The 19,076-nt window shown below is 32.4% G+C and overlaps 1 protein-coding gene across 6 annotated transcripts in view; it reads left to right on the plus strand.

Annotated features, from left to right (window-relative positions):
- Positions 1-19,076, plus strand: part of GRIK2 (glutamate ionotropic receptor kainate type subunit 2) — a 670,394-nt gene that overhangs the window by 236,363 nt on the left and 414,955 nt on the right. For all 6 annotated transcript variants that reach the window (XM_086707502.1, XM_086707501.1, XM_086707504.1 and 3 more), the window contains exons 3-4: positions 12,539-12,706; positions 17,005-17,262. In XM_086707502.1, coding sequence (XP_086563628.1) covers positions 12,539-12,706; positions 17,005-17,262 — 426 coding nt within the window. The remainder of the gene's footprint in view (positions 1-12,538; positions 12,707-17,004; positions 17,263-19,076) is intronic.

Below are 19,076 nucleotides of genomic sequence, written 5' to 3' on the forward strand. Positions count from 1 at the left end.
GACTATGCCAAAGGCTGATGATACATTAGGAGAGAAAGATGTATGTGTTAATATTGCAGATGTATGTGTTAATGTGTGTGTGTGTGTGTGTGTGTGTGTGTCTATGTATATCTATGTATGTGGGTGTATAAGTAGGTAGAAACTAGGTTCCTGGGCAGAGGAACATCACTCGGAAGGAATGGTGGCATTTGATTCTGGTTCACTCAGAGAAAGGCAGGTCGTTCCCACTGGGAAAGTGGGAATGGTAAGAAAGGAGCCTGGAGAGAGAGGCAGAAGGTAGACTATGAAGACCTTTGTAAATGGAACTAAGCTTAAAAAGTAGGCAGTTACTGAAAGATCTTAAGAAATTAAATGACAAGATCAAAGTTGCATTTTAGAAATATTACTCTGGTTGCAGAAGAAAGCCTGATACGAGCAAGTCTGAAAAATCCAGTGAAGATGCGCTATTACGGTATGGAAGACATAGTATATATCTGGACTTAATCAAGCATGTAAGAAGGCATACATTGATATTCCAGCAGAAGTGATGGAGACCTAGGAACTGTCAGCTAGAATAATTAAGAAGATCATTAGTTAGTATAATAGTAGGAAAAGCCTCCAGTGGGGTATCCATGTGGGTAGGATCTCAGATTTTTGTCTTTAACTCTTTCTTGCTCATCATTTTTATCACTGACTTAGGCATAGAAACAAAACTGAATATGACCTAAAGGCAAAGGAAAAAGAAACACATTTCACATTTTGTAGTATTAGTAACTTACCTTGATGCATTAGATGTTGAATAAACTAATATTAATAAAGAGTTGATGATAGGATAAGAATCCAAATAGTCTTGGGGTACCTGGGTGGCTCAGTTGGTTGAGTGTCTGACTCTTGATTTTGTCTCAGGTCATGATCTCATGAGCCCCACATCGGGCTCTGTTCTGACAGTGTGATGTCTGCTTGGGATTCTCTCTCTCCCTCTTTCTGCCCTTCCCACCTCTTTCTCTCTCAAAATAAATGAACATTAAAAATCATTAAAAAAGGAATCCAAATAGTCTGAATTAGAAATTTAGACAAACAATAAATAGATGATATGTTTCAGAGACATGTATGAAAAATAAAAGTACGTTAGAAACATAATTTTTTAACAAAAAGTTCAAGATCAATAAACCCTATGATATTGTATTCCAAAAAAAGTCTACTATTTATATTGTTTATACTACATTGAGAATCGACAGCCCCATCGTGTTTTGTTTTGCTGTAACCTAATTGGAATATAGTTAAAAAGTGGACCAACATTGAGTTGTAGATACACTGCAGTATTTTCAGAGAAAAATAACTAGAAAAATGAAAGGATCAGAATATTCATGTGATAATCAAAAGATTTGAAAGTTTTAACCTGGAAAAAAGAAAATATAGCCAGAAGAAGGTATCTGTTTTCAAATTCTGGATGATGACCATATGGAAGTTGGGCTTAAATTTATTCTAATCAGAACAAATGGTTAGAAGGTTCAGGGAAGCAGACAATGGGCGAATATGTAGAAGAATCTGGTGCTAGAGCTCTTCCAGGAAGTAAAAGACAACTTTAAATAGTAGCAAGTTTGCCATTCCTGGAGACCCAAATGTAGTAGTAGAGACAATCTAAGTATCCAAAGGATGGATAGACTAGATGATTTATTGATTATGTCATCTTAGACTCCTCTTACAATAATAGTACAATTGTAGTGCATTGTAAGTATTTTTATAAATGCTTGCAGAGTAATTTAATGGTCTTTTTGAGAAATCCGTTAAAAACATGCAGTAGTAACAAACTGTATAGGAATTTTCTTTTTCCTCTTCTTTTTCTTCCCCTGCCTAAACTTTTATTACGAACTTTAAAAATATGCAGAAATGTTCAGATGATAGCATGCATAGTCATATACTTAAAACTTTGATTAAATAATTGTTAACATTTTCCATTTTTATTTTTATGACGTCCAAACACTTCATCATGAATCTCCTAAGAATAAAGTTTTTTTCTTACATAACCACCATATCATTATTTTGCCTGCGGAGAAAAAGAAATAAATGATTCCCTAATGCCATTTAATATCCAGGGCATTTTGAAAATAACCTTTCACATTTGCAAAGAAGCATGGTGACTTTATCCTTTGGATAAGGATTTGTACAAAATTAAAATGTGGAGACCATGCTTTGTATTTATTTAGATAGAAAATAAGATTATTGTAATGGTTGATGGAACAAACTAGCATATCTTCTGAGAGAATAACAGATGTTATTCATAACATTGATTTCTTTATGAAATTAAACATCTCTAAAACACTGATCTTTACCTACTTTAAGATAAGACCTATTTGAACAGTCTCAGAAATTAGATGTGATGTTGGTTGGCACATTCATCACATCCTTATGAGTGACACAATCCTCAGTAGTAGTTAAAATAGATCTAAAAGAAAAGATTTGACAGGCTTCAGCAGTTAGCTTAATATAAATCTTTTATTTCAAGTCTTGATCAATATTGTTTTTTTGTGAGTTAGGGACTGTGATGGGAGAAAGTTTCAGCGTTTGTGAGTTTTGTGTGAGCAAAGGATTCCTTGCCATTTATTCTTTCATATCTACAAAATAAGGTGGACAAACAGACCTGTGGAAACGAAGGCTGTTGTCCTCTGTTTTTCTTCTTCTTTCTTTATCAGGCCTATTATAGAGTGATGAGCACTATTAACTTTTACAATAGGCTTGGAGACAGAACTTGCAGACATTTTATTGTTTGATATAGAGGTTACATGAGATGTGGTGGCTCTTTCTGAATTAAAAAGAAACAAAAAACAAAACTAAACCAAACAAAAATAAAGCTGTGAGAATGATTATCTTAAGTGATTTTTTTGTTGTTGCTGTTTCAAAAAGCCAAAGGTACGCAATGTATAAGAAAGCAGTGAAGTGTTGCTTATATCCCATAAAGAATAGGGAATTTGAAGATACTGAGAAAATGGGCTTTAGATTCTTGAAAATGTAAAATCAGGTGAATCTTGCCACAAGTCCCAGGAAAGCACATAATTATACATTAGGAAGGTGCTGCTTTAGGATCATAGAGTTCTTCTGTGTTCTTTATTACTCTGGGATGTACTTTGTCCACCAAACATGATTTGTGAACTCCTTAGGGTAGCAGTTCTGTCTTCATGTACCACATGCTTATGAAATGCTACATGCAATTCTGACACTTTATAATAAAATGAGTTAAGTCCAGAAGCAAACACTTTTTATAGGAGGTACATAGTAGAAAATGAGTATTATTTTTCTCAGGCTATACAAAGAGAAAAAGCCCTATTCAAAATCATGTGAACAATTACTCTTTTGTAGGTTTATGAACAGGTGGAAAAAATGCTTTGCCTTTCAATTTTTTATTAGCAATTTTTAAAATAAAAAAAATAGCTGATTTCTTCCTCAGAGAATCAAATTTATAGGCTCTTATTTTCTACTTCAGAAAGAAAATAGATAAAATATATATTCTCTCAGTATCCTACCCATCTTCACATCAGCAGATCACAGATAATTGCCTCTTGCTTGGATGAGTAAGGTGTCCTCCCCAGGCTTAGTTTACCATTTCCTTTAGATTTGATCTTCTCTTGCTCCTGAGCCACCTGGCTTCATCAGTAATACCCTGTTTTCTACGTTTTACCTTTCTCTTTCTATTGTTCTCTCCCTATCATATCAACATGCTGTCTTTCTCATCATAAAAGAAACAAATGCATTAACAAACACCCTGAGATTTCACAGTATCCTCCTGTTTTCTGCTACTGCTTAATAATAGTCTAGCTTTATTTTAAAACATGTTTTATTCATTTTTTCAAAAAAATATAACATTAATGCAGGTTCATTCTTAACAATTTATAACGTACAGACAAGAGAAAAGAAGAAAATTAAAATTAATCAAATGCCTATCATCTGAAATAAACCACACTTATTTTGTTATGCATGATTACATATTATAACTATTTATATAAAGTTTTTGTCATCAAATGACTTCTGTAGAATAATTTAAAATGGCTAGCTACATAGTATTTTATTAATTAAATGTACCATGATTTATGTAAATAATTCTTCACCATTAGGTATTTAGAGCATTTCTAAGTATATTGTTCTTGTTCTTATGTTCTTATGAACAAAGTGAACATCCTTGCATCTAAATCTCCCACGTTTTTCTTCATGTTACATTTTTACACCTTGATAGATTTAAAGAAAGTTACAAGAAGGTTTAGATCAATTTATTTTTCTCTTCAACTATGCTTTCTCTCACACACCTTAACAAATGTAATCTGTAAAATTTCTGTTTGTTTTAGTCTTTCCTTTCCTATTTTTGAACATTTTAATATGCCTATTAGTTATTTTCATATGATACTTATAAGTTATCTACTCATTTCTTTGCCAAGTTTTCTGTTGTAGTGTTTTATTGTTAATATTATTTCTATATTGAAGGTACTAACCCTTTGTTTTTTAATATACTATGTTTATATTAGTTAATATACTTACATATATTTTCTTATTTGTATTTCTTTAATCATGTTTATGTGTTCAATTATGGATTTTTTTTCAAATATTCAAGTTACATTCAGCAGTATTGCCTTTATTTTAACTACTTGTGCTATCAAAATTAGATAAGGCTTAGCACTTTTATGCAGTTGTTTTTTGAAGTAAAATGTTATTGAAGGATGATCCATATATACCAAAGTGCACAAATCATAGAGTAAAGCTTTAATAAATATATATCCGAACACTTAGGTTAAAAAAAAACAAAACAGAACATCACCAGCACCTCCAAAGAACATCATGCACCCTCCCTATTCCACCCCACAACTATTTTTTGAAGTTTTGCAAAAATAAAACCATACAGCAGTATTCTTTTGTTTGTCTTCTTCCACCCAATATTTTGTTTATGAGATTCATCTTATATTGTAGCATGCAGTTATTCAATGATGCATGCATTCCATGCTGCTATGAATATTCTTGTATATGGTTTTTGATGAACATGCATGCACCTTTGTGTTGGGTATATACCCTGAAGTAAAATTTTGGTCACAGGTCTTGTGTATTTTCAATGTTAGAAGGCTCTGATGCACAATTTTCAAAGTAAGTTGTACCAGCTTCTAGAGAGACCAGCAATGTATGGGAGGTCTACTTGCTCCACACTCTCAACTACAGTTGATACTGCTTGTCTTTTCCATTTTAATCATTTGAGTCAATGTAAAATTATTTTGAACTGTAATTTTAATTTTTGTTGTCTAGATTATTACGAAGTTGAACTCTTTTTTGTGTGTTTATTGTCCTTTTGGGAGGAAAGTGCTTGTTCAAGTTCTGTACCCATACTTCTATTGATTTGACTGCCATTTTCCTTTTATGAATATTTTAAAGAGATGAATTCTCTGTTTTACACACACACACACACACACACACACACACACACACACACATGCACACATCCTCCAAATTTTTTCTTGTACTGGGAAGTTCTTAATTTTAATGTAGTCTAATATGTCATATTTTTTACCTTTTGGTTATTGCTTTTTTTTTAAGAAACCTTCTCTTAGTCTGTTTTTCTTTTAACAACAGTATTGTTTAACTTTCACATTTAGTCATGTGTTTGAAATGACTTTTTTAAGTGTGATTATCAAACTGAGCCAGACATACTTACTAAAAATACAACTCTTTTGCACTATGCACTGATGCACTATATAGAATCATCACTTATATGTCAACAGCTATACAGGTGAAAGTATAGCTTTTATGGATTCTATGTTCTGTTCTATTTATCTAGTAGTCTATCTTTATACTAATACAAAAATTGAGTAATTTATAACTGAATTATTACAATTCTTGAAATACAGTAGTGTAAGTCCTCCAGTTTTTGTTTCTCTTAAGAGTGCTTTATTATTTTGGGCCCTTTGCATTCCCACATGTATTTTAGTCTTATTGTGATTTTGATTGGGATTGTACTAAACTATAGATAAATTTGTGGATAATTAATGCCTTTAAAATCTTGAGGTTTTTTTTTTTTTTTTTAAGTTTATTTATTTATTTATTTATTTTGAGAGTGGGAGAGGGTGTGCACAGGCAGAGAGAGAAGGAGATAGAGAATCCCAAGCAGGCTCCGCACTGTGCAGAGCCGGATGCAGGGCTCAAACTGACGAACTGTGAGATCATGACCTGAGCTGAAATCGCGAGTAAGATGCTTGCTGACTGAGTCACGCAGGTGCCCCACTGAGTTCTTTATTTCATAAATTTAATATATGAAATAAATTTAATATTTCATAAATTTAATATAATTTTCTCTTAATAACATTTTATAGCTTTTACCACAATATTTTGCATATCCTTTATTATTGAAAATGATTCTTTATAATTATTTTTTCCTTTTGGTTTGTTGTAGATATATAAAAATATCGTTTATTTTTATACATTGATCTTATGTCCAATGACATCTTGCTAAATTCATTCTTTTAATCATAATAATTATCTGTATTCTTTTTTTTTCTTTAAAAAATACTTTTTAATGTTTATTTACTTTTGAGACAGACAGAGACAGAGTGTGAGTGGGGAGGGGCAGAGAGAAAGGGAGACAGAATCCAGAGCAGCCTCCAGCTTCGGAGCAAACTGTCAGCACAGAGCCTGATGCGGGGCTTGAACTCACAAACTGCGAGATCATGACCTGAGCCGAAGTCGGACGCTTAACCAACTGAGCCACCCAGGCGCCCCTATCTGTATTATTTTTCTGTATTCACAATCATTTCATCTGAGAAGAACCATAATTTCATTTCTTCCTTTTCAAACCTTTTATTTTTAATTTTTAATTTTTTTTTTTTAGTTTCATTACTAATTAATTGAACTAAATAGGACTTTCATTTCAACGCTGAATAAAAATGGTCATAGTGAGCACCCTTATTTCATTACCAGTCTTATGGGGAAATATTTCAAAATTATACCAGTAAGTCTGATGTATGATGTAGGTTATTTATAGATACACCATACTTGCTCAAAAGGTCTCTTCTATTTCTAAATTGCTTAGAGTATCTAATCATGCATTGAAGTTGAAATTTATCAATGATATTGTTATGACTATTAAAGGATTGTTCAGTTTTCTCTGTTTTATGTTAATATTTTAAATTACATAGAATTATTTTCAAATGTTAAGCACATCTTAATTTCCTAAAATAAAACCCACTTGTTTTTTTTTTTTTTTTTTCTCTTTAGGTTTTTATGCAAATTCCAGTTAGCTAACATACAGTGCAATATTAGTTTCAGGTGCACAATATAGTGTGATTCAACACTTCCACACAATACTTGTGTTCACCACATGTGCACTCCTTAATCCTCATCATCTATTTCACCCATCCCCTCAGTCACCTTCCCTCTGGTAACCATAAATTTGTTTTCTGTAGTTAAGACTCTTACTTCTTCATTTGTGTCAGTCTCTCTTTGTTCATTTGTTTTGTTTCTTACGTTTCACATATGAATGAAATCATATGGTATTTGTCTTTCTCTGGCTGACTTATTTCACTTAGCCTAATACTCTCTAGCTCCATCCAAGTCATTGCAAATGGCAAGATTTCATTCTTTTTTATGGCTGAGTAATATTCCATTGCATACATATACCACATCTTTATCCATTCATCAGTCAGTGGACACTTGGACTGTTTCCATACTTTGGCTGTGTAGATAATGTTTCCATAAATGTCAGGGTGCATGTATCCCTTTGAGTGAATATTTTTGTTTTCTTTGGGTAAATATCTAGTAGTGCAATTGCTGGATCATAGGGTAATTTTATTTTTAACTTTTAGAGGAACCTTCATACCCACTTGGTTTGGATGTATGATTATCTTATATATTGCTAGATTCAATTTACTGTAGTTTATTTAAGATTTGTACATCAAAATGATCCTTAAGAGATGGTGTGTAATTTTTTTTTAATTTCTATCTTCTTATTCTTGATTAGGCTTGTTAAGATTTTATACGTTTTAATAATATTTCAAATAACCAAATTTTGTCTTCATGTGTGTGTAGTTTATTGTATATATATATATTTTATTTAATTCTGCTCTAATCTTTATATTTTTTCTTCTGTTTCCTTTGGATTTGTTTTGTTTGTTTTTTTCTAGATATTTGAGATGGAATCTCAGATCACTGATTTTTAATCTTTTGAATTTTCTTTTGAATGTACTTAGTTGTATTAGGCAAATTTTGAATGCCAAATTTTCAGTTTTATTTTGTTTCCAGGATTTTGTAATTTCCACTTTTATTTCATTGTTGACCAATAGATTACTTAGGCATATATTCTTTAATTTTTGAACTTGGGATTTCTAAGTTATCTTTTTGTTATTTATTTCTAGTTTAATATCACTGTGGTGAGGGAACATGCTCTGAATTATTTCAGTACTTTTAAGTGTGTTGAGATTTAGTATATGACCCAGCTTATGATCAATTTTGGTAAATATACATTTGAAAAGAAAAAAATATTTTGTCATTTTGAGGTACTGTGTTTCATCTTTGTTAGTTAAGTCAAATATATTTAGATTGTCTAAATTTTAAATATTTTTTTTGTCTGCTTACTCTATCAGTAACTAACTGCTAACACTACTGAGAGTGGTGTTTTAATGTTTCCCACTATGATCTATAACTCCTTCTTCTTTTGTCAGTATTTTTTATTAGATGTATATCGAGTCTGATTTATATCATTCCAGTGTATTGACCTCTTTATCATCATTATGATACGCACTCTGTATCTCTATTCTCTTCTTGTCTTCAAGTCTACTTTATGTAACATTAGATAGCTTCACCAGCTTTTATTTGGCTAATGTGGTTTTAGAACCTATCTTTGCCCATCTTTTTCTTTATTTTTTACTGTTTCTCTTGCAGGTAGCTTATAGTTTTGTGCCTTTTTACCCTGTTAGATAATCTTAAACTTCAAAATGTGAATCTACTCCATTTACCTTTAATGCAATTACAGATGCATTTGTTTTAGATCTACCACTTATACCATCTTGTTAATTTTTTGGTGTTTTTCTCTCCATTTATTTTACTTATGTTTTCTTATTCTTTTTGGACAAATGAAATATTTTTATTATGTGACTTTTAATCTACTAAAGTTTTGATCATATACTAGTTCATTATATTAGTCTCTATCTTAAGAAATTTAAATATGCATTATTGATTTACTATAATCCAAAATAATTATCTTTACCTTTCTCTCAATATTGCTAGAACATTTACATTCTTTAATTTTATTTATTTTTTTCTCAACTTTGTTATTATTATCATGCACTTTAATTTAAATACATTACAAACTTCATAAGATATTACTATTTTTGCTTGTTTAGTTAAAATTCATTAATAATCACCCACAGGGGCGCTTGGGTGGCGCAGTCGGTTAAACCTCCGACTTCAGCCAGGTCACCATCTCGCGGTCCGGGAGTTCGAGCCCCGCGTCAGGCTCTGGGCTGATGGCTCAGAGCCTGGAGCCTGTTTCCGATTCTGTGTCTCCCTCTCTCTCTGCCCCTCCCCCGTTCATGCTCTGTCTCTCTCTGTCCCAAAAATAAATAAACGTTGAAAAAAAATTTTTTTTAAAAATAAGTATTTTTATTTCTAACTGCATTTATTGAAATTCCCAGAATAGTAGTAAAAGTCAATAATGTACACATTCTTATCTTTTTCCTGACATTACCAGGACTTCCTTTCTATTTTACACTTAAATATAACATTTAACATTAATATGTGATTTTTTTTTCTTAATAAAGCTTCATTGTGACTCCATTATTTTTCTAAAAATATTTTCCCTTTTATTAATCAAGAATAATTAGTGATATCTATCAGTAATGTCCTTATACCTAATCACCTAATCACCTAATCACCTAATATGGTGATTATACTTTTCTTTTTTGACCAATTACTGTGTTAGATGTTATTAAACTTTCCAAAATTTTAAACGGAATTACAAAAGCTCCCTTTTTTTCCTACATAAGTTTGAGGAACCCACCAAATACTTTTTAAAAAGTAACTCTTTACTAGATTCTTTTACCCTACCTGCCCATCCTTGCCCTCCACACATAAGAAGTAGTGATCTCTCTCTCTCTCTGTCTCTTTCTTTTTTGAGTACGTGGCTGGAAGGTGTTATAGAAGATATTGTGCCTGGAAAGCTTGCATGATCTGGGTGTTTTTTATTTTTATATGCAAAATTTTAAATTCTGGCTTTGGATCAATAAAAATTGTTTATTTTATTTAATTAAGATGAAAATGGGTTGTCCTAAGGAATTACAAAGATTTCCTTAAATATTCAAACCACTAACAAATATATAAACTTACATTTGAATTATTTATTTTGAAGAGAGATAAAGGATGGGGACATTTTAACCCACTGTCATCAAATATTGACCGTTTTTGTATTTTTCTTTTGTATGTATATCACATAGAAACTATAATTTGAACTGAGGAAAGTAGAAGATTTGGTTTTTCATTTTATTGTGCCATTAAGAAACAACTTCAGGTTTGCATTTCTATAATTGACTCTTTATTCCTAATTAATTTTAAGAAGTGTCTTACAATTGCTCTATTATTTTTCTGTTCCATATGTAGGATTTTACAGTTCTAATTACATATTATATTAAAGTCAGCATGTCTCACCTTTTAGGAATTTTAGTGTATTTTACCTGAATGAAATTTTGAGGTTTTTGTCGTGGAATAAGTTTGTATTGGAACTAGTTTGTAGTGGAATAAGTAAGGGCTTTTAATTTTTTCATGAACATATTATAATGTTAGCTTTACAACTTCATAGTTATATGATCTTTGGCCAAAAGAGTTCTTTCCTAAAATAATATTACTTGGGATTACTTTGAAGATTCAATGAAACCTTAATCACTTATAGAGTGCTTACTTTATGGCAACCACAATCTAAGTGTTTTGTTATGAGATAGCATTTAATTTTTATAACAACTCTATGCAGTAGTGCTAATTATAATCCTTTTTTTTAGATATGAAGAAATTTAGACTGAGGATTTAAGCAACTACCCAAATTTAAATGGACAGCAAATGGCAGAACCAGAATATGAACCCATTTTGGCTTCAGAATTTAGGCACATACCATTATTCTCCTCCATATATACGAGATATCTGATTTGGTTCTTGACACCCATTAGGCATGTAAATACTTATTGTCCTTCTGCTTAGCATAAGTCTCCAAAGATTTTAAATATACTAAAAGCACTATTTCATAATAAGTTGACTGCTCTGATAATTATACCATCAATTTAGCTGAAAGAATAAGAGAAATATTTCAAACTAGTATGGTGTCAAATAACAAATTTTCCAATTCTTCCTGAATATAAATTTGTCTGAGCACTGTGGTATTTTCTTGAGTCCTAATTTCTCATATTTAGAGGCATCGTTACCATACCATGTCTTCTTATGAATTTAAAGTAGGAAGTTTGCTGATAGTATAGTCACCTGACATTCATATGTCAGAAGACTTTTGATGAGGTATGAATTGCAAGGTGTGGAAATGGCTTATCCAAGGGAGTTTAATGTGTGAATGCCTATGCTGAGAGCACATGGCATGAAATTTGAAAGGAAGAGAGATAAATGCTTTCTATTGTTTAAGTAGTACTACTTTCCCAAGGACAGAGGTTGGACAGTGTCAAATATCAGATGCTCCCCCTTTCATTCCATTTACCAAAGTAACAATAAGGAAGAGATTCTGTTGGAGGCAAGGTTCCCATAGGTCACTCATAACTGAATAGAGATGATATCAGTGAGAAGCAAGGCTGGGACAAGAATGAGGGAAGTGGACTAAGATACAACAGGTAAAAGGTAACAAATGGAAAGGACATGTTTTTGAATTGTATTCTACATTTTATGGGCTAAATTATATACTTCCATGATATTCACCAATTAAGGGATTTTACTCTGTTTTGGAGATTTATCTTTCACAAATGTCCAAGTATCTTCTAAAAAAGACTTAGAGCAAAACAAATACAGAAATGACGCTTTTTTCTCTTTTCTTGCAAGGAAGATGGTAGAATTTGCAAGTTAGTTTGTATTTGGGGCTTTTAACACAATAAGTGCCATAGAAATTATGCTAATGATTTCTGATTTCTCAGATAATGGAGACAAATTTAATATAACTTTCCTGATGCTTAACTTCATACCTTTATATCAATATAGACGATTGATTATTCTGGAACTGTGTGCAAAATTTTGAGGGATAATACTCAATACTTAAGGCAAGATCTATATATATCTAGGCCCTAAAAGAAGGAATTACCAGAAGAAAAAAGGCAAAGTCATTTTTAAGCTGTGTTAAATAATGATGGCAATAGCAAAGAAATTTTTACAGTGTGGATTTATCTAAAAGGGCACATCCCAAATATTCAAGTTCATAAAAAAGTAAGCACAAACTCCATGTACTTAAGCAAATAACATGTGTACTTTATCACCCATAAATGCACATATATATAAAATTACAGAAAATGTTACACATTTTCTCCCTTTTGTAAAACTGCATGATTATTCTTTTCGCCAGGTGGTATTTTTGAATATGTGGAATCTGGCCCAATGGGAGCTGAGGAACTTGCGTTCAGATTTGCTGTGAACACAATCAACAGAAACAGAACGTTGTTGCCCAATACCACCCTAACTTATGACACCCAGAAGATAAACCTCTATGACAGTTTTGAAGCATCCAAGAAAGGTAATTGACAAATATTTAACATTGTATTTTCTGGAATTCAATTCTATAGGTATTCTTAAGAGATTTCTTAATTCCAAATATAATTAATAAGTCATTAGGAATATTTTCATGCAATGTTTCTTTCCAAACTGCACGTAAATTTTATCAAATAAGGTAAGGTGTTATGATTACCTATTATGACAAAATAATTTATAACATAAACTCAGGTCTATGATTGTTGTAAATTGTTCCCCCGCAATAATCCTTTTCTTACTAAACGATTCCTATTTTTAAGAACCCACTAAATAAAACTATACAGCAGTGGATTTTACCTAGTTTTGGAATCCATTATTACATTTTTTTTTTTTTAGAATTTTTTTTTTCAACGTTTTTATTTATTTTTGGGACAGAGAGAGACAGAGCATGAACGGGGAGGGGCAGAGAGAGAGGGAGACACAGAATCGGAAACAGGCTCCAGGCTCCGAGCCATCAGCCCAGAGCCCGACGCGGGGCTCAAACTCACAGACCGCGAGATAGTGACCTGGCTGAAGTCGGATGCTTAACCGACTGTGCCACCCAGGCGCCCCATTATTACATTTTTATTGTGTTATCTGTCATTTCCAAGAAGTGCATTATCACTATTGTCTCAATTTACTGACTACCTTGAAAGTTCTGTAGTTCCAAGTTACTTCATAATGTCAGCCCAATCTTAAAACTTTATTGGAAAATTTTCAACAGCCTTTCATTTATGTGTACTTCATGCCCATTTTTAAAACTATTGGATGTTTCTTCTTATAACTGAAAATAAATGGCTAATGATATGAAAATTGAATTATAGGGGCACCTTGGTGGCTCAGTCGGTTGAGCGTCTGACTTGGGCTCAGGTCATGATCTCACAGCTCGTGAGTTTGAGCCCCGCGTCGGGCTCTGTGCTGACAGCTCAGAGCCTGGAGCCTGCTTCCGATTCTGTGTCTCCCTCTCTCTCTGCCCCAACCCACTGGCATTCTGTCTCTGTCTCTCTCAAAAATAAACATTAAAAATAAAGAAAATTAAAAAAAAATTGAATTATAGGAAGATATAATTAGAATACTTTATAAATTTTGTTATTTCTTTTATTTTGTTGTCAAACTGTTTTTTTAGTGATAAGAACAGAAAAATAACTTTGTGGAATATGAGTTTAACATTTAGAAAGTCAGGAAGGTAATAGTGAAACTATTATCAAGGCATTATTTTAACCAAACAATAACTTTGGTAGTAAATGTGTTTTGAGAGATGTTTCCATTGTCTTACTTGTCTAAGTGGGTGATATTTTGTTTTGCATAGTTAGCATTCATCTAATAGGAATTAAATTTCATAATATAGATTTTTCACAAAGGAATGGGATTATAAAGCATTTGTTCTAAATTTATATTTTTAAAAACAACATTACCTTTCTGTAATTCTAGTATTGTTTCATTAGCTACCTAACATTGAAAGAAATGTACATAATTATTTATAATTCTAAGTTGGTCCAGATTTCTTCTAATTTCATTAATATTAATGGCAACTGATAAGGTACAATATTCCTTGAGATGAAAGTATCTTTTTTATCCCCCAGCTAACTAGTGTTTATCAAAGCCTAAATTCTGCTTGCCCTTTGAATTCATATCTTTGAGAATACAAATAAGTTTCCACATTTCAGAACCATGTCAGGGTGATGAAAGGTTTTAAAGGCTGGAAAAAAAGGGTAAAGGTTATTGTGAAGTATTACATTTGTCATCATAATTGCAAAATAAGTCATTAACTGCAAGACAAGTGCGTTTGATTAGTGACATAGTTCAGGATTATTTCCATTAGGAAGAAGAAGCTCTGTCTCAAATGAAATCATTTAGACCAAAGAATATGGAATATGAGTGAAGTATAAAAAAATATCAATACATTTCTTAATGGTGAATTCAAAGGAGCAATGTAAAACAAAAACAGTCTAGTGTGTTCTGACAGCAAACAGGTTACTATCTTGGGAATTATGAGGTCCTCAACTCATTTGGTTTCAAAATACTAAAAAGCGTTTATGAAATTAAAATCCATTGGGAATCAAATTCATTAATTGACTTTGTCCGAAACTGGGGAAAACTCAAATAAGCATAATTAAGTAACTTTGTGATATGTTGAGAGGGTAAATGTCATGGTTTGGGTCTTACCTTCTGAAGCTCTTGCTTACTGAGCTATTACTGATTGGGAGGCATAGCAATATGTGAAAGGGTAATATGAGAGAGATCTGGTATAATATCTGAACCTATGGTAGCTCAGTAAATATATATAAATATAAAATAATATATATTATATTAATATATAATATATTATAAAATAATTTTAAAAATTTGGACATTTAAATTTTTAAATTATTTTTCCAAAACAAGCAAATGATAAGAAATTAGATGTTTACATTTCAACATTTTCTCTGTTATATGCTCTTATACTTTTCATAAGTGATACTGTTTTGCTGAGCAAATAAATACATTGATGTATTAGATCTTGAATTATTATTTGAATCATACATCACTTTTAAGTGATTCCTCTGATAGCTGAAGACTATTTCATATTTGAAACACATTTCAGAACATTCTGTATAAACCACTATAATGTTTTCAACTTTTTTTCACCTGTGTTATGTCAAAAACCTGGTAAAGGAAGATCTTTTATTCTCAACGTATATGAATTAAAATCCAAGTTCGTGAAAAATGTCAGTTCCAACATGACTACTGATTCAGAATTCCAATCACTATTTAAAAAGTAAGAACCTACATATTCAAAAAATGTACTTAGATCGTACTGAATTTTTGAAGAAAATGTTTAAAAGTGAATTTTTTTAACTATAATTTATTTACTTACTAATATCGCTAAGCTTAAGAATCATTCCATCACATTGTGTTTTATGCAGTGAAATCTCTGAAGGAAATTTTGCTTCAGTAGAATTAAAATTCAATATAATTTTAAACTATTTTGGAGAGATTCAGTCTGAACACATAATTAATGCCTAAATCCCAATAATACTTCCCCTTAGTCCTGTTTAAATATTTGCAGGGATGGGTAAACCAATGCCTCTTGGAACAGATTTCCACTTTTTGACATTTATTACTTCCCTTTAATTTTTTTTAAATTAAAATATGTCAAAATTTGTGATGAACCTCTAACCATTTGCCCTATTCTTCCTTTTCTAATCAAATGAAACAAACTTAAGCCTCTTTCACAGGCCAGATCTACAAATATTTAAAGATGATTTTCATGTTTCCAATAGTTATTTACTTTCTAGGCCCAAACTCCCTAGTTGCTTTGAGGGACCTTATAGAATTTGAAGTCCTATCATAGTCTATTCTAATCTGAATAGCTTCTAGGTTGTTTATGCCTTTCTTAATTACTGTATTTATTATTGACGTGAATAAAATTTTCTGTGAGTGAATACAAACCTCAAAAATTAATTTAGAACAATATAAAAGACTTACAGTATACAAAAGTCAAGTAAAAAAATGATTAAGTATTTATCTAATAATTTTCTCGAGGAGATTAAGTTATATGAAATCATCCTTGATAAGCCATATCAGGTTTTTTTTTTTTAATTTTTTTTTCAACGTTTTATTTATTTTTTTGGGGACAGAGAGAGACAGAGCATGAACGGGGGAGGGGCAGAGAGAGAGGGAGACACAGAATCGGAAACAGGCTCCAGGATCTGAGCCATCAGCCCAGAGCCTGACGCGGGGCTCAAACCCACGGACTGCGAGATCGTGACCTGGGTGAAGTCGGACGCTTAACCGACTGCGCCACCCAGGCGCCCCCATATCAGGTTTTAAAGGGATATCTGTAATGCCTAGCTTGATCTGTATCATCAGATATGTGCAAATACTTAGCTCTGTGTTGCCCTAGCTTCTCAGATGGGGAGGAACAACCAAATGGCTCTGATTAAGAATTTAAAATGGTGGAGGATGGTCAGTGAATTTGGGAAGGAACACTATTTCCCCAACTTCCTGATATAAACTATTTTTGCAGGGTGAACACTTCCCTTCCTTCTTAAATTCTAGAATATTCTTCCTCTTTCCCCCTTTTGGCATTATTTGTAGAATCATTTGAACATTGAGTTGCAGATGCCTGGAAGATTTCCCTTCTGACAAACTGAACATGTTTGCAGTCAGAAAAAAATATGAAAATTAGCTAAATGGAGATGTTATTTATAAGGAAAACAAAATCTTTCTTCAGGATAAACCTTCAGGTTCACAACACTAATGTGATAATGTTGGCACACTGGCATCTCTCCTTGTTATTGACAGACTTCTCTCTCTCCTCAGCCTGTGATCAGCTCTCTCTTGGGGTGGCTGCCATCTTCGGGCCTTCACACAGCTCATCAGCAAATGCTGTGCAGTCCATCTGCAATGCCCTGGGGGTTCCCCACATACAGACCCGCTGGAAGCACCAGGTGTCAGACAACAAAGATTCCTTCTATGTCAGTCTTTACCCAGACTTCTCTTCACTCAGCCGCGCCATTTTGGACTTGGTGCAATTCTTCAAGTGGAAAACTGTCACAGTTGTATATGATGACAGCACTGGTAAGAAAAATCAGTAGCCTTCAGGGCTATGCTTTAAATACACATAATATTCTGAAACTTATTTAAAATTCTTACTATATTCCTGTTTTGATTTTTAATTAAGGAAAGAGTTGGAAAGACATTTGGAATCAAATGTCCACACATCCAAAGAACAGTTAAATCACATACTTTCTCTCTGTATTTTTAAAATAAGCACTTTTTTTTTCCGTGGGGGGACCAGGTAGCATGAACTATAATATTGGATGAAGGAAAAAGATAGTGTGGAAATTAATATTGAAATACTTATTGAAAGTATTCTTCTGCCAGGTTCAGGATAGTTTTCCAAAGTAAAGTTTTATGACTGGCTATTAATGAAACTTATCAAGAAATTCAGGATTTTGCCTTAACATTTTCTCTAGCTGTTATGTGCAAAAACTGTGTATGAAAGGTAGTAGCTTTATATCTGTGTAGCATGTTAAAGTTTAAAACTTTTTTTCTCATATTTGAAACAATATTATAACCACTGAAATACTCAGAGTGTTTGGACTTATTTATGTGTAGACATACTTTAGGGACTTGGATAATATAATTTACTAAGTGGTATTTATTTCAGTGTCTTCTATGAATATTTTAATGAATGTTTGCTGCTAGAAGTTGTCTGTGCTTTCCTGTTTTAATGTATGTTATTATTTTTATATATGAGTAGTTGTTTTAAAGTAGCAATTAAAAATACATCTCATTGGGGCACCTGGGTGGCGCAGTCGGTTAAGCGTCCGACTTCAGCCAGGTCACGATCTCGTGGTCCGTGGGTTCGAGCCCCGCGTCAGGCTCTGGGCTGATGGCTCAGAGCCTGGAGCCTGTTTCCAATTCTGTGTCTCCCTCTCTCTCTGCCCCTCCCCCGTTCATGCTCTGTCTCTCTCTGTCCCAAAAATAAATAAACGTTGAAAAAAAAATAAAAAAATAAATAAAAAAATAAAAATACATCTCAAAGGTAAATATATGAAAGTAAACATTGAAAATAAAGTCTTTATTTTCCTTAGCAGTTATATTAGTAGTTCATACTATTTTGGTTATTATTTAGTGATAAGAGTTTTACATACGTTAAGATGCTTATCAATGGTGTAAATAATGATCCTTAAAGTAGACCATAAAAATAATGTTGTATTCTGAGACATTTCATTATACCTTTATGCTTACACAAAAATTGGAATTCGTTTGAATTTTAATTTCCAAAGTACTCCAGCAGCATACTGTGTTCATGCATGCAATATTTAGAACTATATGCACGAACCCATCCCTTTGCCAATAGAATGGACCGTCTACAAATAGATGTCAGAGCTCTCCCAGGAGAACAGGGAACAGAAAACCATAGGGTTGAGAAAACAATGAAAGTGCTTTGAAAAACATTTGCATTAGCCTAAGAAAGAGCGAGTCTCAATACACATCAATAGAGTAATTTCATTTTTCTGCTTTTAAAAAGTGAAATGTTTATACATAGTTTTAACTTAGAAACACCTCAACAAAGACCTTCAAAAAATAACTTAGTAAGTACCTTTGGTGTGTCTTTTAACTCAAATTAGACTTATTAAGTTTGTTGTCTGATGTTTTACTCCCAAATCATTACTTTTCTGTCATTGGTAAAGTTCGATATATCATGTTATAAATGGTAGATTCTATGTGAATGGTTTTTCTGAGTTGTATAATGTGATGGTACAGGGCATCCTCAGTTACAAATTTGTCCACATATGTTTATGAATTTTTGTATACAGGCATATATAAATATGAGTACACATGCATTATGAACCCATGGATTATTTACTTCTCCATTCCCTCTG

This window comes from Puma concolor, chromosome B2 (assembly GCF_028749965.1).
Source record: "Puma concolor isolate L17-30 chromosome B2, mPumCon1.1.hap2, whole genome shotgun sequence".
Taxonomy (NCBI): Eukaryota; Metazoa; Chordata; class Mammalia; order Carnivora; family Felidae; genus Puma; species Puma concolor.